The 19,465-nt window shown below is 58.9% G+C and overlaps 1 protein-coding gene across 1 annotated transcript; it reads left to right on the top strand.

Annotated features, from left to right (window-relative positions):
• On the top strand, window positions 1-18,771 carry DNMT3B (DNA methyltransferase 3 beta; the record flags this gene model as incomplete). Its single annotated transcript, XM_082491063.1, is given in 20 exon segments — window positions 1-105; window positions 4,145-4,289; window positions 5,026-5,135; window positions 6,396-6,548; window positions 6,999-7,190; window positions 8,760-8,918; window positions 9,634-9,741; window positions 10,788-10,929; window positions 11,301-11,429; window positions 11,895-11,939; window positions 12,285-12,364; window positions 12,647-12,759; window positions 13,151-13,334; window positions 13,597-13,681; window positions 14,252-14,397; window positions 14,554-14,639; window positions 14,840-14,901; window positions 14,904-15,058; window positions 15,713-15,798; window positions 18,630-18,771. Coding segments are annotated over 20 exon segments (2,427 nt in total).
• Window positions 18,772-19,465: the final 694 nt, after the last annotated feature.

Raw genomic sequence — 19,465 nt, 5'->3', positions numbered from 1 at the left:
ATGAGCATGGTAAAGAGCCTAGAGCGGCTGGAGCAGCGGCTGGCTGTGATGGTGGCTGCCCAGGAGACTTCTCAGGCCTGGTCTTCACTGGGAGAGGAGGGGCCGGTTTGTTTTTTGTTTCATTTCTTTACACGGAGCTTTGCTGAAAGGCAGCGGGCGATGTGCTGGAGCCTGGGGGTGGCCGCAAAGGGCTGCTGCGGTCCGGAGGGGGAGCGGAGCGGGGCAGGGGGGGGCAGGAGAGGAAACAGGGGGAAAATGGAGGGAAGTGCCGGAGCGCGGGAGCGCGGCGAGAGCCGGAGAGGGGCCAGGCACAGGAAACGGGCAGGGGAGGGGAGAGCCTGCCCTTCTTAATGAGCATATCTGCCAAAATGGGCTCCCTTTCTTACTAAACTGCCAACCCAGCAACTCTTTTCTTCCCAGGATTAGAGGGAAATGTTCAGTTTGGGGAGAGTTAAAGGCCATTTGTGTGCGCGATAGCCCAGAGCCCTCGGCAGGAGCCAGCCTGGAGGGAGCGAGCCCCGGCCATTGGGGTCCTTTATTTCTTTTTGTTATTCAAACAGGGCTTGGGTGATGGCTGCCATCCCAGCCATCATGTAAAACGCTTCCCTCCAGCCTTTTGATATGCATGCCCCTGTCTGGAGGCAAAGTCCGGCTGTCTCCCCTGCAATCTCTCCACCTACTGGGGAAACGCACCTGATAAGGGCCAGCCTGTTTTCTCAAGAAGGAAAACTGAGACCAGCCCCAGCCAGGCTTGGGGGGAGCAGCCCTGGGCCCGGGGGCAGAGGTACGGCCCTGCCGGGATGCTCCGCAGGTGAGCGCGGCCGCTTCTGCCTGCTCCGAGGCAGCCGGCGAGCTCGGCCGGGCAGGGCCCGGGAGCCTCTCTAAGCAGTTAATGTTGTGGCGTGGTCTTTAACCAGTTTGGCAAACCTTAAAGAAACTGGTATTGCAAAACTAGGGCGGGATCCGGAGTCAGCGGGTTCATTGTCTCGGTGGGGTATCCCTGCAGGGCACGTCCTGGGCACCAGGCAGTGTCGGGGCTGCCGCTCGCGCCAGTCTCTTGGGGAGCTTCGAGCATCGGAGCCAGAATTCTGCATTATTTCATTCTTCGTGGGTTCTTGTAGGAAGCGTATGGCTGTAGTGCATGCCTGTATGTTTGCAGTGCGTTAAGCAATGCAAACACTGCGGTGCTGTTTTTCTCCTCCTCCCGTGAGACCGAACATGTGAGGGGAGCGCTCTGTTTCTTATTATTTTTGTAATGCCCTGTGTGCACATGTTGGTGGGTGTTTCTGCAAGGGGAGGCGAGGACAAAGGGCTGAGCCTTCCGAGCAGGAGGTAGTGAGGCTTGTGAGGACGGTGGCTCCTGCAGGAGATCCTCGGTGGTCGGAGGGGCGACAGGACCGACCGCCCTCTTCAGCAGCCAGGATGGACTTGAGCATGTGCCTGCATTGCCTGGTGCAAAAGGCAGCAACAATAGGAAAAGGGATGGGAATTGCAGTCCCGCTGCCTAGGTGTAAGTTTTTGGGATAGCAAGAGTATAACTAGCTTTGCAGTTTGAGTCGTGGTGTGATGTTCCCTTTCCCACTTGTGTATCAGAGGATGGTGACGGGATGTCCTCGAGTGATCTCAGGTGGTGCAGCTGGAGAAGTGCACGGAGCCAGCTCTGCGTATGCTCCTGCGTATGCTCCTGCGTATGCACTGCTGGCTCCTGCATGTATGCTGCAGGCCCTGCCTGCACCCGGTGAGCCGAAGTGCCTGTGCTTACGCTGGTGCTTGCAGCCAGGTCTCATGGCCCGGCAGAGCCCTGGCATGGGGGTCTCTCCCATCTCTGCCAGGGAGCAATTCCTTCCAAAATGATAACTTCCCCCCCCCCCCCCCCCCCCACTTTATATCTGGAACAAAGATGATGTCGGAGCTCCCCGAGCACGCGGCAAAGCTGAGAGTGGCACATCGGGTGTGCTCAGTCTTGGCTGTGTCCCCCGGGGAGACTTGGCTGCTGTGTCACCCTCCCCTCCACCTCCCCAGCGCAGGGCTGGCAGGGACACGCTCGCCCGATCGCCTGCCGTGGGCTGGCCGTGCCTTTTTGAGGTGCAAGTGTGAACCTCCTGGGCTCAGGGTCCTGTCTGAGGCTCCCAAACAGACTCTTGACAAAGGACCGAAGGTCCCAGTAGGGTTTTGAGGGTGCAGATGTTTTGCAGGGCTGGGAGGTGGCCGTGCCTGCTCCTGTCCTCCCTGGATTTTAACAGCCTCACGCTGCCCATCTCCCTGTCCCCAGCCTCTCCTCTGGGTCACCCTCATGCTGAGAGAGCAGCGTATCCTCTCACACCGCGCTGTACGGATTCCTAAGTGACACTCGCTGGTTTTTGTGAGATGCACTATTATTTTGTGAAAATTGCTGTTTCTTTAGTGGCAGCATCGCTGCTGGCTATGATCACTGCTGTTCTGCTGGATCGCAGGCTGGGGAGGGGGAACAGACCCCAGAAGAGCTGACCCGGCTGTGCGGCACCGGGATGTGTTGCTGCATCCGAGAGTATCCGGGGCTGGCGTGCGCAGGGCCGGCATGTGGGACCGGCCGCCTGGGCCAGGGGCAGCCCAGCGAGTCTGGGCAGCTCCCAGGAATTGTTCGCCGGGTCTGGGAGCAGATGTGCTTGCAGCAGTGGGATTTCTGCACACAGCTGTAGGGTTTTACGCAGCTTTAGACTCCCTCTGGTGCCGTTGCTCTTCCTCATCCTTTGTTGAGATGTGTCTGTGGGGGGAGGCAGGACGTGCACCCGGGGGCTCTGCCTGCGGAGGTGGGTTCTGGACACCTGTTTTCCTTCGTGTTTGGATGTCACCAGGGTTTTGACGCTGCCCTCGGCATCTGAAATATCAAACCCCGACTGGTCTTTGTTTGTCAGAGGTGCTGACAGATTATCTCAAAGCAGAAATCTCAATTGTTAGGGAAGCAGTTGGAGGCGATGCTGAGCGAGAGCGATGGGGAGGGGGTGGCGGGGCTGGAGCCCAGGGTCTCTTTTGGGCTGGGGGGGGGTTTCCTTTTGCTTTCTAGCAGGGAAAGGGTGGGTAAAGCCCTGCTTGCTCCTTCACTCGTTGAGCTGAGTTACGTTCTCCTGAAATGACTGTGCTGGCAAAGGGGCAAGTTGCAGCACAGATCCATAGCCCAGCAGTGAGGCAGCTTTGTTAGCGGAGTCCCGGGTGCCTCTGGGAGAGCCTGGGAGCTTCCACCTCCAAAAACAGGATCCAGGGAGGGCACCCGAGGGAGGGCAGAGGCATCTGGGTGCAGGCGAGGTGTACCTCACCTCTCCTGGGGGGACGCCTGGCTGGGCTTCAGCTGCACAGCCGCAGCTCCCGGAGCAGGGGGACGCTGGGTTGGGGGGACGCTGGGGCGGGGGGACATTGACACTCTTCCCCTGGCCCCTGCGGCCGGGGGTGGTGGGGTGAGTGCAGCCAGCGCAGCCCCCTGCCCTGCCCCTTCCCCCTGGGGCCTGGGAGCTGAGGATGGGGGTGGGCAGGAGGATTTTTCTGCCTTTAGGAGAGTTTTAACTCACTGCAGGCGCCAGGACTTTGCCCCCCCGTGGCGAGCTGTCTGCCGTGTCCGCTGCTGCTCTAACAGCCCACCCGCTGCTGGGCGTGCTGGATGTGCTGGGTTTCCTGGGTGTGCTGAGCAGCCGGAGCACAGTGAGACTGGTACCCCGGGGTGGGTGGGATGTCCCCTGGTTTCTGCAGGGTGACTGGGAAATGCAGTTCCCCTCCAGACAGGGTCTCGAGCCGTGGCCGGGAGTGCTTCAGCAGGGGCAGCCTGGGCTGGGCAGCACCGAGCTCGGGAGCGATCCACGGGGTACGGATGGCAGGGCTGGGCCAGCGCAGCCCCAGAGAAGAGCCCCGGCACTTCCCTGAGGACAAGCAGGTTGCATCTGGAGCCTCTGTTTGCTGGAGGTGGTGGATCTTCAGGGCCACCACATTTGTGCGGAGGTTTTGTCCAGGTGCCCGTTGGCTCCCAATACTACTACAAACACGTCTCTCCAGTCCCCTTACCCCTTTGCTAAGGGCATGAAATGTTATGGCTGGCTTGCAGAGCTTACGCTGTCCGCTTTACCTTCCCTTGGGCTTTCTGCACAGCTAAATTTCCTTTCCACTCTGGCTTCCACAGGCAACCGTGAAAAAGGACAAGAGCCACAGCCGGGAGGAGGCAGACTGCAGGGCAGAGCTCATCCTCATCAACGGGGATTGCACTGACTCCGCTAATGACACCCCTGCCCTTGTTCTGGAGGCGAATGGAAAGCCCAGTGCTCCAGGTGAGTCTTGCCACTCCGTGCCCAGGATGCACCATGCCGGGGATGCTCAGGGATGCTCAGGGATGCCCGGGGCCAGGGATCTCCCAGCCACTGTCCCAAGGGCTTCCTGGGGGCTGCAACATCGTGGCTGTGGCCAGGATTCCTCCGCGACTCCGCTGGGTTTCTGCTTTTTGGTGGCACATCCAGACCATGGCAACAGAAGTGACTGTGGAAACGGGTCCCACACTGGGATGCTGGCTCTGCCTCTTAAAGGTTTAACCCTGCTGGGGAGGAGGGAGATGGGGAGTCCCCACGTGCCCAAGGACTGCTGCCAGCTGCATCACAGCTCCTGGGATGCTCTGGTCATTGTCCCCAAATCCCAGCTCTTGGGTTCATGAGGTTCTGCTTTAAATGTACTAGTGACAAGCCCCGAATAGTGGGAGTACGGTTTCCTTATGCCTCAGAGCTTTCAGGAACAGAAAAGTCCACAAGAAGGTCCCCACACTTGCTATTAGAGTCCCTCCCAGTTTTGGGGCAGGTGGGCGATCTGGGACTGCCAGTGTCAGCAGTAAGTACTGCAATGGGGAGCCTTGGGGACACCGGTTGTCTTCTGCTCTTGGCCACGTTTCTCCAAGATGAGGTTTCGGTCTCTTCAAATCACACCTTGCTGCTCGGAGCAGCGGCGGGCGGAGGCGTGCAGGGCCACGGCCAGGACGGCTCACGGAGCCTGAGGCTGCTCTGCCTTGTCCCTGCGCAGATGTTGGGGGCCTGGGGCTGCCGTCCCTGAAGAACAACAAGAGGGTGAGCAAGGGAGACCTCTCCAAGGATGACCTGTCCTGGCCGCTCGCTCTCTCAGGGGCGCAGGAGGTAAGTGCTCACTGAGGCTGCAATAAGACCTTTCTGCCCGGGGGGGCTTTGTGGGCTGTCTGTGCGGGGCGGCTGGTGCCCGGGACCCTCCTCGCCTGTTCCCCTCTGGGGTGGCTCTTGCGCTCGCTGCTGGGGGAACAGTCCAGTGATAGATGCAATAATCATTTACAAGCATAATATTTGTTTTCATTTTTAGATTCCTGGTTTACATTGTGTCAGCAGCAGCAGGAGGGTATGGTGCATGATGCAGTGATGCCCACTACGTGGTGCAGCACTCTAATAATTATTATGCTGATATTTTCTTTAAAAAGTCTTGGCCGTATTGATGGACCGAAGCATCTGTCTCCCACTCTCAGGGTGGCCTGCTTTTAGCTGCTCTGGGGCTGGATCCCAGTTTTGCCCCCCCCCTCCTTTTGTTGACTAGGTTGACAAACCTCCAGGGTCTGGAAGCATTTTTGCCTTCTGGCTTTGTTGTTTTGACTTTGAAATAAAACCCCAAGGTTGGAGATCTGCCTGTGATGAGGCAGCTTCCAAAAGAAAGAGCCATAAATCCAACTGGGGTGAAAAATTCTGCTTTCCCACTACGGTGGGTTCGAGGGTTCTTCTTCGCTTGCAAAATCTCATTTCATTTTGAAACTGTTATGCCGGATGCAGGAAACACGCCTGGGTTAGACTGATTGTAAACTGCGGGTGCTGAGGCCGCAGGGGGAAGGCTGCCCTGGGTGCCTCTGCAGGGCCGGGCGGTGGGGGGGAGCGCACCCACGCACGTGTGAGAGCACCCACGCCTGTGTGAGCCGGGTGCCGTGCCGTGCCGTGCCGGTGGCTCTGCCGGGGCCCACGTCTCTCCCGGTGGCCGGTCCTCCCGGTTGCTGGCTCCTGCTGGTCTCGGTCGCTCCGCCGCAGCTGTAGCTGCGAGGAGGGAGTGTATAGGAGGGTATAGTCGAGGATGCACATGAGAGCTGGAAACAAAAGTTGTTGTAAGCAGCTGCTGGTGGGCCGCTGCCCCCCTGTGCAGGGTGCTGGGGGCTGCGGCGATGGGAGCTGCTGAGCGTGGCTGCAGCCCGGCAGAGATGCTGTGACGTGCACGGTCGCACCAAGCGGCTCAGCCCGAGGTGTCTCCTGCAGCCATCCGCACTCCTCTCGCCTTCCCCCTGCCCCGATCCCCCAGGATTCGGTGCCACTGGGCTGTCCCTGTCCCCCACATGGCCTCTGGCGTGGGGAGGGTGTCTGCGCCATGGCACGTCTCTGTTCCGGTTGCAGGTGCGGCCCAGGGGCAGCGCCGGTTGGGAGAGCAGCCTCAGGCAGAAGCCCCCCGTCCGCCTCATCTTCCAGGCAGGGCAGACCCGGCACGAGATGAAGATCAAGGAAACGAACAGCGTGGAGACTCTCAGGGACCTGCCAGCTCCCCTGCGGGTGAGGGTCTGCCTGGGGCCAGGGCTTCCCTGGAGCTCTGGAGACCTGCACTTCTGCTGTGCCCTGGCCAAGGGGCTTCAGCCATGTTGCAGCCTCTCCGTGCCTCAGTTTCCCCTGTGAAGTGGGTGCGTGTGTGCTGTTGCTCGCCCCTGCTATGAACTGGATGCTTTTAACACCCTGGGGTCAACTGGGGAGAGGGAAAGGGAAGAGAGCAAGTGGCGCACCATTTTCTATGTGTCCTGCAAGTAAAAGCAGAGCAGTTCTCCCTCAGATGCCCCAGTCCTGAGACCTCCCCTCCGTTCCTGGCTGTGGCGGTGCCCCTCGCCCTGGCACTCCCCCTCTCCGATCCCCCGCTGAGGGCCTGGGAGTGACATGGGGCAGGTCTCTGCCCCCCCTGCCCCTCTCCCAGCCTTCCTGCCGCACTCACACTCTGCTCCCTCCTCTGCGCAGAGCTCCAAGCGGCGCTTGGCCACGTCCATCCCCGTGACCACCATCGACCTGACGGAGGAGGATTCCCGGGACTCATCCCGGAGCAGCAGCACGCTCTCCGGCAGCAGCTCCCAGGAGGGGCAGAATGGATCTGCCGAGCTGGGGGTCGAGGAGCCGGAGAGCAGAGAAGCGGGGATGGCGCTGGAGTACCAGGTACAGAGGGGCCAAACTCTGCTCCTGCACCAGAATCCTGCGCCTGGGACGGTGTGGGGTGAGGATGAACCTTCCTGGCTTGTCCCAAGCCTGTGGGCAGGGGGACCTTCTGGAAACCTCACTGCTGCTTCTCCTGCCTCTTCTTCCCTGCCTGCCTTTCCCTGTGTGTCCAGGGTGCGATGGTGCCGGGCTGTCCCCGTCCATCAGGCTGTGGGGTTGGTGCTGCTCCGGGGGCACCTTGCTGCAGATGGGCGGCGTGCGGGGACCCGCCGCGCCGAGCCCCTGCCTGCGCCGCATGTAGGGCTGCAAAAGCCTCCAAGGGCCACCGAGAGACGCGTGCGCGGCACACGCCGGGCTGGCAGCCGTGCCCGGCCCCGCTGAGACAGGCAGTTACATGTGTAGAAAATGTTTCTGTCGGGGGATGCTGGAGAGGAACGAAGCTGAAGCTGCTGGAGCTGCAGAGGAGCGTGATTCAGTGCCTGCAGGCGTCAGGGCAGGGCCTGAGATTTGCAGGAATTGGGCAATCGCCTCTTGCTGCATAATTAGGTGCCTAATTGCAGAACAAAGCTGGGAAGGAGGACTCTGCAGGCAGGGGTGGCTGCTCCTGTGGGTGATGCCTCTCCGGGCACAGCACTGTGCCCGCGTGGTCCCCATCAGGCTGCCTGTTGGGGGCCCTTGTCACGATCCTGCCAAAATTCCCAACTTTTCCTTTTTTTTCTGTCTGTTTTCGCTCTGCCCTGTTTTCTGCTCTCCCCTGGGGGAACAAGAGGAGGGTGGGTGTCCTCTTCCTGGGGCGCAGCCAGACAAAGCTGAGCTGTGAGCCCCGGGAAGGGGGCTTCCCCGCGCCAAGGAGCAACGTCGTCTGCTCGGGGAGCCCAGGGAGCAGCCTCGGTGCAAAGTCCTCCCTGCAGCCAGGCAGGACACGTACCATCCCCTGCCGTGCTTCCTGCATCCCTCAGCCTGGGCTGTGCCTCGTGGCTCGGCAGCAGCGTGCAGTGAGCCAAGTTCTCCCGGACAAACATTGCTGCGATGGGCGAGGGCATCAGGAAGAGTCCGTTTGCACTCCCAGAGCTGCTGCCTTCCTGCCTTGCCCATTCCCATCACCAGGGCTGCTGCAAGCCCTTCTGGGATAGCCGGAGCTTCTGGTTTGTGAGGGCAGGAAAAGGCATCCCGGTGTTTGCAGAGACCCCGGGAGGGCAGGCAGGAGTGGGCACGCACGGGGTGCCGGTGCCAGGAGGGCTGTGCAGGAGGGAGCACGTGCCGCGCTGTGCGTGCCAGCTGCCGGGCTTGGCGTGGGGCTGCCAACGCGCAGACCTTCCCGCCGAGCTCCTGCGTGGCGCAGGGCTGGGAGCCAGCGCTGCCAGGGATGCGTTCTGCAGTTTTATTTTTTAAGGGAGGGGGTGCAGCTTTTCTAGATGATTGCACAGAGGTCCACGCATGCTGCAGCGAGTGACACATGTGGCGTAGCAGCTCTGCAGGGCATCCCGTGGCCGTTCCCCACATGGGTGCTTGGATAAAATGGGGAGTTTGTGCTTTTGACTCACCTGTGTTGCTCTCTTTTGCTTTCAGGATGGAAAGGAATTTGGAATTGGGGAGCTCGTCTGGGGAAAGATCAAAGGTTTCTCCTGGTGGCCTGCAATCGTCGTCTCCTACAGAGCCACGGCCAAGCGCCAGGCTGTCTCGGGCATGCGGTGGGTGCAGTGGTTCGGAGATGGGAAGTTCTCTGAGGTAAGCCTTCTGCCTGCCCCTGCCTGCGCCCGGCTTTGCCCAGGCTGAAATCCCCTCCTCTGCACATTTCTACTGTCTGTCCCATTCCTGGGGCTGCCTCTGACATGTGTGTGCGCTCACCTGCAGCCTCCCTGGGCAGGGACCCCGGTGTTTAGCTCTGGCATGCTCTCGTGGCTCTACTGTCTATAACTAATGACTGGCCACCGCAGGTTGGTAACAGCATCCAGCGACAGGGACGTCTGCCCAGCCCCTTTGCGGGGTTTCGTCCAAGCCCTGGTCTCTAGGGCAGCCCCCGTCGCTCCCTGCCTGGTGAGGGATGCTCTCCCGGAGCCCCAGCACGCCTCGGCCATCCCGCACCTCCCCTGGGCTGTGGGCAGAGGGAGGGAATTGCTGTGCCGGGTGCCCGTGCTGCGCTGGCTGTGCCGGCAGAGGTGCGGTGCCAGCAGAGGGTGCAAAACTCCCGTCCTACTCACGAATGCGATGCTGCCGCCTCTCTGCTTTCCTCCCTCTGCCGCTTGTCGCCCTCTGCAAAGCTGACGCTGGGCTTCCTCTCCCGCCTGCATGGTCCAGACAAAGCCCCAGCGGCGCGGCATGGCTGCAGCCCAGCGCCCTCGGCTGCGGTGTGAGAGCCGTGCTGGCAGACGGGTCTGTGGGGGACACGGCCGATGCGAGGCATGCCCGTGCCCAGTGGTTAGCTTTTGTCGCTCTCTCCCAGGTTTCTGCAGACAAGCTGGTGGGACTGATGGCCTTTAGGCAGCATTTCAATTCTTCCACGTTTAATAAGCTGGTCTCCTACCGACGAGCCATATACCATGCCCTGGAGGTAACCGTGGAGCAGAGCTGGGGTTGGGTGGATAAGGTGCTGCGCTCTGCAGGGGGCCGTGGGATGCAGGGAGAGATGGGCAGTGCTCAGGGCGGCTGATGCAGCTGAGCCGGCGAAGGAAACGCTTTGCCAGGGCAGCAGGAGATGCCCCAGCCGGGAAGCTGGGGGTCTGCTTAGCCCAGGCACCTCCAGAGCTCCGGTAGTGTGTGGGGAGGTTGTTGGCGCTGGGGCTTCCCGGTTCTGCCCCTACACATTGCTCTGCTTTGCATTTGAGGGAGGTTCTGGATAATGCCTGTGGATCACCTTGAGAATGATCAGCAAGTGAGCTCCTGCCAGAGTCCAGAATTAATCATTTCCCCGATCTGCTGGGGCGATGTGGACAGGTGTCTGTAGGAAAACCCTCCTTTCTCTGCTGGGGCTCTTTCCAAGCGCAACCATGGGGCCAAACTCTCCTTATCCCGGGGGATTCAGGAGTAACTGCTGCCGTTCCAGGGTCTCCGCTCCAGAAACCCCTGGGGCCAGGCTCCCTCTGGGGGCTCTTGACACACGGCAGCATCGCAGTGGCAATGTCACACTGGCAGGAGGTGTCCTGGGCTGGTGCCGGATGCCCTTTGCATCGGGGCTGGCCCTGAGCACCCCGTGGCTCTGGTCCCCATCCAGGGGAGGTATCACATCACGCTCTGGGTTACGGTGCTGCAAACCCACTGGCGCCTCTTCTGCCTTCGCTTTGCCTGTCCGGGGAGCCGAGTCTGGGCGAGGGCTGGGGCTGGGCCGTCCCTGTTCCCAGCTGGGTTGGGGCTGGTGGAGGACAGACGGGCTCATTGCAGGGAGCGGAGGCTCAGGAGCGCAGCCGAGGGCGCACCCAGCATGGGAATCCGGCAGCTGCCGCTGTGCCGGGGACGCCGAGCCCTGCGCACGTGTGTGCGGTGGGGAGGGGGCCTGGGACCTGGCAGGCATGTGGGCCATGCACGCTGCAGCTGGGCTGCTTCCTGGCCACGGACCAACCCCAGTCACCCTGGCCCACGCCATCCCTCCTCTCTCGGCAGGTTGCCCGGAGCCGGTCAGGGAAGACATTTGCAGCCACCCCTGGGGAGTCCCTGGAGGAGCAGCTGAAGCCCATGATTGACTGGGCGCTCACCGGCTTCAAACCCTTGGGCCTCAAGGGACTGCGACCGCCCAAAGCCTCAGGTGAGGTGGTGGCATGGGGTTGGCATGGGCAGCAGCCGCTGGTGTCCAGACGTTGTGGTCAGCCCTGTCTGAGCCTGCTCGCCCTCTGCTGCGGCCATGCTGACCTGGTCCCGAGGTGGCCCTGGGGCTCCTTGCTCCTCATGGGGTCCCCCACAGCAGCGTTGCAAAAGGTCAGAGTAAAGCACCCTCAAAGCCATTGCTCCTGGAAGCCAATGACCTGGCTGAGCCTCGAGCTGCGGGTGAGGAGCCCGGGCGGCCAGGAAGGGCTCTGCTTTTGGCTGGGATGGGACCTGCCAGGGCTCAGGAGGAGATATCCCCCGGTGCCTTGGGGAGCTCCCGGGGCCGGAGGCTGAGCCGCCATTCCCTTGCAGAGAACGGGGCTCTAAGGAATGGGACGGAGGAGGTGCTGTCCCTCGAGCAGTGCCCCCCCACCAAGAGGCTGAAGACCAACCCTTGCAACAACAGCAAGGAGCAGCGAGTGGAAGAGGACCAGACCCGAGGTAACAGGCAGCCAGAGCTGGGGAGCAGCATGGCCTGGGCTTTGCATCCTGAAAAGCACTGGGAAACCTCTCTGGGAAAGGACTTGGCTCTTCCCGGGGGGCCATGAGTGTGGTTTCTGAAGGTAAAAGCATAGGTGGTCTCGTGTTGCTCACTTGAGCCTTTTAAGACACCACAAACCCAACTGCAAGATGCGGGGCCACAAGCTGGGCTCCATTATTTGCTCAGCCTGGAAATGATTTGTGTGTTGCTACTTGGAGCTCTAGCTCTAATATCTCCAGCAGCAAAAGGACATGGGTTTTGCACCAAAATTTCTATTGTGCCCATGAGCTGCCTTCTCTGTGCAGCACTCTGCAAAGTTGTAGCAGTTTTAACGCAAGAAATAAGGCATCTGTAAGTAGAGCGCATTTAAAGTTTGTAACATAAGGAATGATAAATCTTTTTTTTTTCTTTTTAATTTTATAAAGAGCAAATGGTTTCCGAAGTTACGAACAACAGTGGGAGTCTCGAAGGTAATCGACTGCCCTGTGTCCCTTGGGAAAAGGTGTGGGGCTGATGCGGGTGCTTGCAGGCAGCACTGGCCAAAGATCGTGGGTCCCTTCTTAACCGCACCGTGTAGAAAAGGGGGGAAGTGCTGTGACTGCAGATCACTGGGCCTCCCTTAGCGTTGAGGGGAGCAGACTGCTGTGCAGACCCTCCCCGCAGGGCCTGTTCCCGGGGAGCTGCATCTGGACCGGCATGCGGCTCAGAGGAGCGGCTCCAGCGTCTGCAGCCCGCGGTGGGGCGGAGGTGCGGGGTCTGCGCTCCTGTGCGGGGCTCCCTGCCCCAGGGTGAGCGGAGCTCTCTCTGTCACACAGACAGCTGTTTGTCCTGCGGGAGGAGAAACCCGGCCACCTTCCACCCACTGTTCGAGGGGGGCCTCTGCCAGACGTGCAGGGTAAGTGCCGCCGTGCCGGGGCTGAGTGGGGGCTGGAGTTTGGGGTGCAGAGTCCAGCCCCGCTGCAGTCAGCGCTGTCGGGACGGGAGGGGTGACTGTGCCAGGTCCTGATGACCACGGGGCTGTCCCTCAGCACGTTCTCTCCACATGAAGCACCGAGGATGTGCATCTCCGCGCTCTCGGCGTGCACCAGGGATGGAGCAGAGCTGCATTCTCTCTTCACCCTCTGAGCACAGAACCTGATCCTCTGTCCTCCTCTCCTCCCGTCTGTCCTTTTGCTAGGATAGATTCCTGGAGCTCTTCTACATGTACGACGAAGACGGCTACCAGTCCTACTGCACTGTCTGCTGCGAAGGCAAGGAGCTGCTGCTCTGCAGCAACGCCAGCTGCTGCAGGTGGGCCCCGTCTCTGCTCCTCCATCTCAGCTCACAGCAGAGCTCCTGAGGAGCCACTCGGGGTCATGCATGAGCCTGGGCAGGGTGCTATGCTGGTGCCCAGCTGGCTGCTGCACAGCACATCCCAGCACAGCCCACCCCAGCATAGCCCACCCATCCCCACTGAGCCACTCTGCACCTGAATAAGCCCTGGGGAGGATGGCAGGAGCATTACCCACACCCTGGTCACCAATTTGTGTTAGTGGTCTTAAAAACCAGGATACTGCATGGAAAAGCATCCTACAAAATGGGGTGGGGCTCTGGTGCATGGCAAAGGAGACGCCAGGAGAGGCTGGGGTGACCCAGAGAGGTTTCTGTGGGTGACAGGCACGAGGTGTTGTGGTTTGGGCAGGTGCTTCTGTGTGGAGTGTCTGGAGGTGCTGGTGGGACGAGGGACGTCGGCCAAGGCAAAAGAGCAGGAGCCCTGGAACTGCTACATGTGCCAGCCCCAGAGGAGCTACGGGGTGCTGCAGCGCCGGCAGGACTGGAACACTCGCCTGCAGGACTTCTTCACCAGTGACAAGGGACAGGAATACGTAAGGGCTGCGGGCAGACAAGCCCAGGGCGCTGGGCTTTGGGGGGGAGGGCTGCAGAGGGCAAAGCTCAAAATTCCCCGTTGTCCCTCGTTGTCCCTCTGCCTTGGTCTCACTCATCCGCCCTCTCCAAGGGTGCTGGGCTTTTGGCCTCGCAGATGCTGCCCTGAAGGTGGAGGCGATGCCTGTAAAGCCAAGGTTTAGCCTCATGGGGCATCGCAGCACTGCCCAGAGCTGGGGCTTCATTGCTGTCCTTTCATTGCAGGCTGCACCCAAAATCTACCCAACGGTCCCACCAGCGAAGAGGAGACCTATTCGAGTGCTCTCTTTATTTGATGGCATAGCAACAGGTGAGGCACTGGAAGAGCACCGTCCTGGTGGCTTACAGCAGTGGATGTCAGGGCTGAAGAGTTTCATGGCCTCAAACCTGTCTCTGAAAGCTCGGTGGGGAGAATGGGATGGATGAAGGGCAGGGGTATCCCCATCAGAAGGGGATGAGGGCAGGGGGTCCCCTTCCTGCTGGACAGGGCTGGGAAGGAGGGAGGGATGAAGGGAAGAAGGGATGGATGGAGGGCATAGGAATTTCGCTCACAGAGGTTCGTACTGCACCGAGTGCCATGTCAGGTGGCTGGTTTCACTGAGAAGCAAGAGCTGTGGGAGCGCTGGTAGCCCAGCCTCTGGTGAAGAAACGCCTGAGGGCAAACTGGTTCGATTCAGTTCACTCAGCTCTGGAGTTCTGCTTTCTGGGAGCAAACGTGCCTGGAGGAACAGGCCAAAAAAATAGTTTGCTCATCCAGAAGTCCTGTGTGACTTCACCCACCTAGGACATGCAAGAGTGGCCACATCGAACTTCAGTGCTGATGAAGGAGACTTGGAGACTAAAGAGAGCAGTGCAACATCAGACCTCTGTCCCTTGGCAGGGTACCTGGTGCTGAAGGACTTGGGCATCCAAGTGGAAAAGTACATTGCCTCAGAGATCTGCGAAGACCCCATTGCTGTGGGCACCATGCAGCACGAGAGCAACATCACCTATGTGCACGACGTCAGGAACATAACCAAGAGAAATGTGAGCACCGCTTTTGCAGGAGGGCTGGGGAACGTGGCACCACGGCCACGTGGGTCTCACCCTACCAGCCCTGGGATGGGCTTGTCCCCTGTCCTGCCGGGGAGGAGAGACCCACTTGTGTGGCGTCTCCTAACTGGGTCTGTCTATTTGCTCTAGATCGAGGAGTGGGGTCCCTTTGACCTGGTGATCGGTGGAAGCCCCTGTAATGACCTCTCCCTCGTCAATCCGGCCAGGAAGGGGCTGTATGGTAAGGCTGCTTGGTCTCTGCAGGGCTGGGTACCCCTGGGGTGTTCCTGGGGTGCGGAGTCACCTTGAAGTCCAGGTGGAGTGGTTCAGCCCCAGTCTTTGGTGGTGGTGGCTCCTCTCTGACCTGCAAACCGTGGGGTAGCACCTGCAAAGCAGAGGCTGTCTCCATGCCAGTCACAGTGGGGAGGGCAGTCAGGTTGCCTGGACCCGTGCCCCCTGTGCCCACAGCTGGTCCCAACCTGCTGCTCCGGCTTTTTTCCTTGTAGAAGGAACCGGGAGGCTGTTCTTTGAATTTTACCACCTGCTCAACTATGCCCGTCCCAAGGCGGGAGAGGAGCGCCCCTTCTTCTGGATGTTCGAGAACGTGGTGGCCATGAGGGTCAATGACAAGAGGGACATTTCTCGGTTTCTGGAGGTAGGGATTGCTGCTGGCTTCGGGAAAGGCGTTGGAGCAGGAGACGCTGGGCTGTGCAAGGCGTGTCAAGGCTGTGAGGGTCTGGCTGTGGTTTGGTATAGCCCTGATGCTGGAAAGCCCCCTGATGCTGGAAAAAACCCTGCCTGATGATGCACACACCAGGAATTAACTTTTCAGTCTTGGCTTTGGATCCCCTCTGGCTTTCAGCAGGTTAACCCCGAGCACTGGTTCTCTGGGGGAGGGGTTTTGCCAGCCTTGCAGAAAGCATCTGTTCAGAGCAATGCCTGTTGTTTCTAGGGAGGTCAGGGACTGGAAAGGATTTTTAACTCTGTGGTAGCCAAGTCAGGCTGTGGGTCAGCAGGAACCCACATGTGTAAAAGCCCCATCAGAGGCTGACGGTCCTGATCCTGGCCCACTGAAATCGGCGCTGAAGCATGCTGTGATTTTTGTTAGCTGCTGGCCATTGTCGTGGGAGCCTGTGTGGCTGACGGGACTGTGCCCTGATGGGACAAGGGTTTGTTGGGGGGGCTACATCCTTAGGAGCATTTGCTGAAGGCTTTGAAGTCCCTGCAGTACAGAGGGGTTTCCCGTGCAGGAGAGGGCTGAGCCCACACCTCCTCTAACTTTTATTTTTCCCCCTCTCGTGGTCTGCAGTGTAACCCAGTTATGATCGATGCTATCAAGATATCTGCTGCCCACCGAGCACGCTATTTCTGGGGCAACCTTCCGGGGATGAACAGGTAATCAGTCGTTCGCTGTCATTTTGAGTCTCTTGCTGTAGTTTTGTTTTGTTTTGTGGTGCTTGTGTGGTGGTTCTCTTCCTCCTTGGCCCTAAGCCCGGCTCCTGGGAGCCAGGGAGCTGCAGCTCCTGCACGGTGCAGTTCCCCTGCGGTGATGTGCACATGATAATGCGCTTGTTAATGAGCAAAGATGAGACTCTGGGAAAAGTGTAGCAGCATCCTCTGTCCTCTTGCCCCCAGACCTGAAGCCTGTGGAGGGAGGAGTGATAGGGCTTGTGCAGGATGCTGCACGGTGTGTATAGCTTGGGGATGCACATGTGTACCAGCCTTTGTTTAAAACCCAGGCTGATTTGGGGTGCTACATGGCGGCCCCGTGCCCCGGTCAGTGCTGTGCAGGGGTTTGCCGGAGATAGACCCGAGCAGCCGCCTTGGCCGGGGCCGCTCAGCCCGGTGCGGCAGCGTGGGGAAGCCCACGCTACGGCAGGCGGCTGCTGCTGCTGCAGCAAAGCACGACTGCGCCCCTCCAAACTTTTTTCATGCCTCGTAGCACCCTAATTTCACAGCAAAACACAACAGAAGGACTTGGAGTAAAGTAAAACCCAATTGCTAGCAGTCCTGCACACCAACTACTTCTAGCAACAAAAACTGGAGTTTTCGCACAGGCAAAGCCTCAGCCAATAAACACGGAGCGTTTTTAAATATTTTTGCTTGTTTATATTTAAATTGCCAGTATTTGTTAGAGTTAAAAGTAATTAAAGCTGAGCTAGAGGCATGTAGGTATTTGAAAGTGTAATAGCAATTACTGAGCCTTTGTCGTGTCATGCCATTTAAATGGCACTTGGAACTTTCATCTGGTCGGAATGAGGGGGAAGCGCCCAGCGCGGGTGACTCAGAGCCATCGCCATGAAGTGGCCCGGGGCGGTGCTAGCAGAGGTGCCTTGCTGAGCAGAGGCAGACAGGATGGCACAGGGCACAGGGCTCCTCTGAAAGCGCTACTGAGGGCACTGGGGAAAGTGGGTTGGCACTGCCCAGCCCCATTAGGAACGGCCAACGAGTGAGGATGTTGATACTGCTCAGGATTGTTCAGGGCTCTGGCCATGCTGGGGAGCTGAGTACTCTTCCCGTAGGAGACTCCTGAAGCTTATTACCTTGCTGGGTGGCTCAGGAAGGGAGCTGCCCTGGGAACAGGGCTCCTTCGCCTGCCCTGGGAGGAGCTGCTCTGGTCTGGCATGTGCCGGAGCAGGCAGGAGCTGTGAGTTTATGCTAAATGATCTCCGACAACTTGGTGGTTTCCCAGAGAGTGACGAGTTGACCTCGGCCAAGCCAGAGAGGCTGCATGAGGACTTGACACACAGAGCTGGGAGGAGGAATTTTCTATTGTCTTTAGATATTTAGTGTTTGCTTTTTACTCCCCAGTATTCAGTGCTAGTGCTGATTCCCGGCTGAGAGATTATTGGTGGCTCTTCTGTTTTGCTTTTCCTTTTATTTTTCTAATCCAATTTTAAAATGGAGCCAGCATGCCGGGTTCTTAATCCCTGCCAGCTTCACCCTTTAACTGTGAAATCTCAGCTCTGCTGGGGTGTGTTCCCGGGGGCATCGGCTGCTGGGTGTGCTGGTGGCGGTGGGCTGGGACCCTCCTGCAGCGCACGGGGACGGCAGTGGTTCTGCTCCTTCTGACAACTGCCTGGAGCAGTGACGCTCCAGTATTTGACAATTCTGCTCCATCCTTTGAGGCAATCTGCGGAGGTGACGGGTATGTCGGTAGGAAAGCTGTGGTGGCTGTGGGAGAGGCCATCGCTGCGATGAACACAGTACCGTCCTTCAGGAAGGCACAGCACATTTACTGTTTCACCTGACGGGCTGCACGTCGGGGCGCTTTGGTAAGACAGGAGCCTCGTATTGCGTCCCGGCTATGAGAGATTCTCTCAGATTCAGTAGGACTCAAAACCTGAGATGATAGTGACTGCTCAGGGCTGCTGCTCTCCTGTCAGCTATTGGGGTGTATGTCAACGTCTGTTGCCCGTCCTTCGGCTCACCCAGGGGCTCTGGTGCTTCAGTACAGTGTATACGAGTGCAACTTAGTGGACTCCAGAGCCGTAATAGAAATTTTTAGCGTGGCTGGTGGTTAATTTTGGCTGCCTTCAGCGTCTGTAAATGCAGTGGTGCTGTGAGCTCCCGGAGCTGGGGCAGCTCGCCATTCTCTGCCCGCAGGCACGTCTGGGGCGGGAGGCGTGTGCGCATACTTGCCGCGTATAGATTTCTGCGGGCCAGCAGGTGCAGCGTGGGGCTCCTTCATTCCTGGCTTGACTCCCCTGGATGGGTCGCATCCCGAGTTCACAGCTGGCACTGGGCACTTTGTCCCTGTCCGTACGCGGGTTAAGTCGTATGGAGCAGATAAGTTTGCACAGATACGTGTGGGATGATTCGTCAGGCTACCCGTGTGTGTCCGCAGGAGCAGGGCTGCAGGAGATGTGGGTGCTGTTCTGCTGCCGCTGCCCTGGGGCGAGCGTGCCGCTGGCTGTGGGCAGAGCAGGAATGACTGCATCACCTTTGCTGAATGCTCTGAGGGCTTCAGGTGGAAAGCCATACCTGTTTGCTTGCTGCGGCTCTGGGAAAGAAAATCTGAGAGCTGGTGGGGAGTGCTGGCTGTTAGCAGTCACAAGCTTCTGCCGAGCGAGACTGTAAAACACAGGCTGGGGCTCGAGGGAGCCGCGGGCTGGATGTGGGGATGGGGCAGAAGGATGCTGCGTCCTGGCCGCGGTCAGTGGGCACTGGGGGAGCGGGGCAGCAGCCAAACCTCACCTTCCCCCTCTCCTGCCTCTGCTCCGCAGGATCTTCGGCTTCCCCCTCCACTACACGGACGTCTCCAACATCAGCCGTGGGGCTCGCCAGAAGCTGCTGGGAAGATCGTGGAGCGTCCCCGTCATCCGGCACCTCTTTTCCCCGCTCAAGGATTACTTTGCCTGTGAATAGCAAGCCGAGCGTCCCTCGTCTCTCTGGTAAAGATGCACAGCTCCGCTGCCCTGGCGGGAGAGGGATTGGCACGGCCGCCGGACTCTGCCACGGCACCATCCCTCCCTGGCCATGTGCTGCGGGAAGGCAGCCTGGCCCTGCAGGGAGAGCTGAGGAAATGTCTTTAACCAAAGAACCTGGCAGGGTAACTTTTCTTAAAGGGACTAACGGCAGCGATGTGTAGAAAATGATGGACAAAAGAGCTTTAATTACCCAGGGCAGAAAGCTCTATGCATAACTGATGAGACGAGAAGTCTCCTCCAGAGCATTAAATATTCCGTTTTAGCCTCGAGCTGGAAAGACACAACTTGCTGAGCAGTAAGTGTGGAGGCAGCTGCCGGGGTGCTGCAGGCAAACTTGAACTATAGCGAATTATTGCTTTTCCTAAACAAACAAAACCTCTCTTGAAGCAACTGCCAAAAATCCCCAAACTGTAGCAGCAGGTGTAAGGGACCCTGGTCAGGTTACATACACTGAACATGCAGGATACAGAAACCAAATCTGTTTTTTTTTAATTTTTATTTTTAAGAATTTTTTTATAAACTTTAATTTTGTTGTTTAATGTCTATTGCTGCTTTAAGGCATTACATAAGAATGTGGAGATTCCTAGACCTGAATGTAGCTGAAACTGAACTGTGAGGTGATAGAATTACTT

The sequence above is a fragment of the Vanellus vanellus genome, assembly GCF_965231255.1.
Source record: "Vanellus vanellus genome assembly, chromosome: 15".
Classification (NCBI taxonomy): Eukaryota; Metazoa; Chordata; class Aves; order Charadriiformes; family Charadriidae; genus Vanellus; species Vanellus vanellus.
Note: the sequence above shows the minus strand (reverse complement) of the source record. Positions and strands in the feature narration are given on the sequence as shown.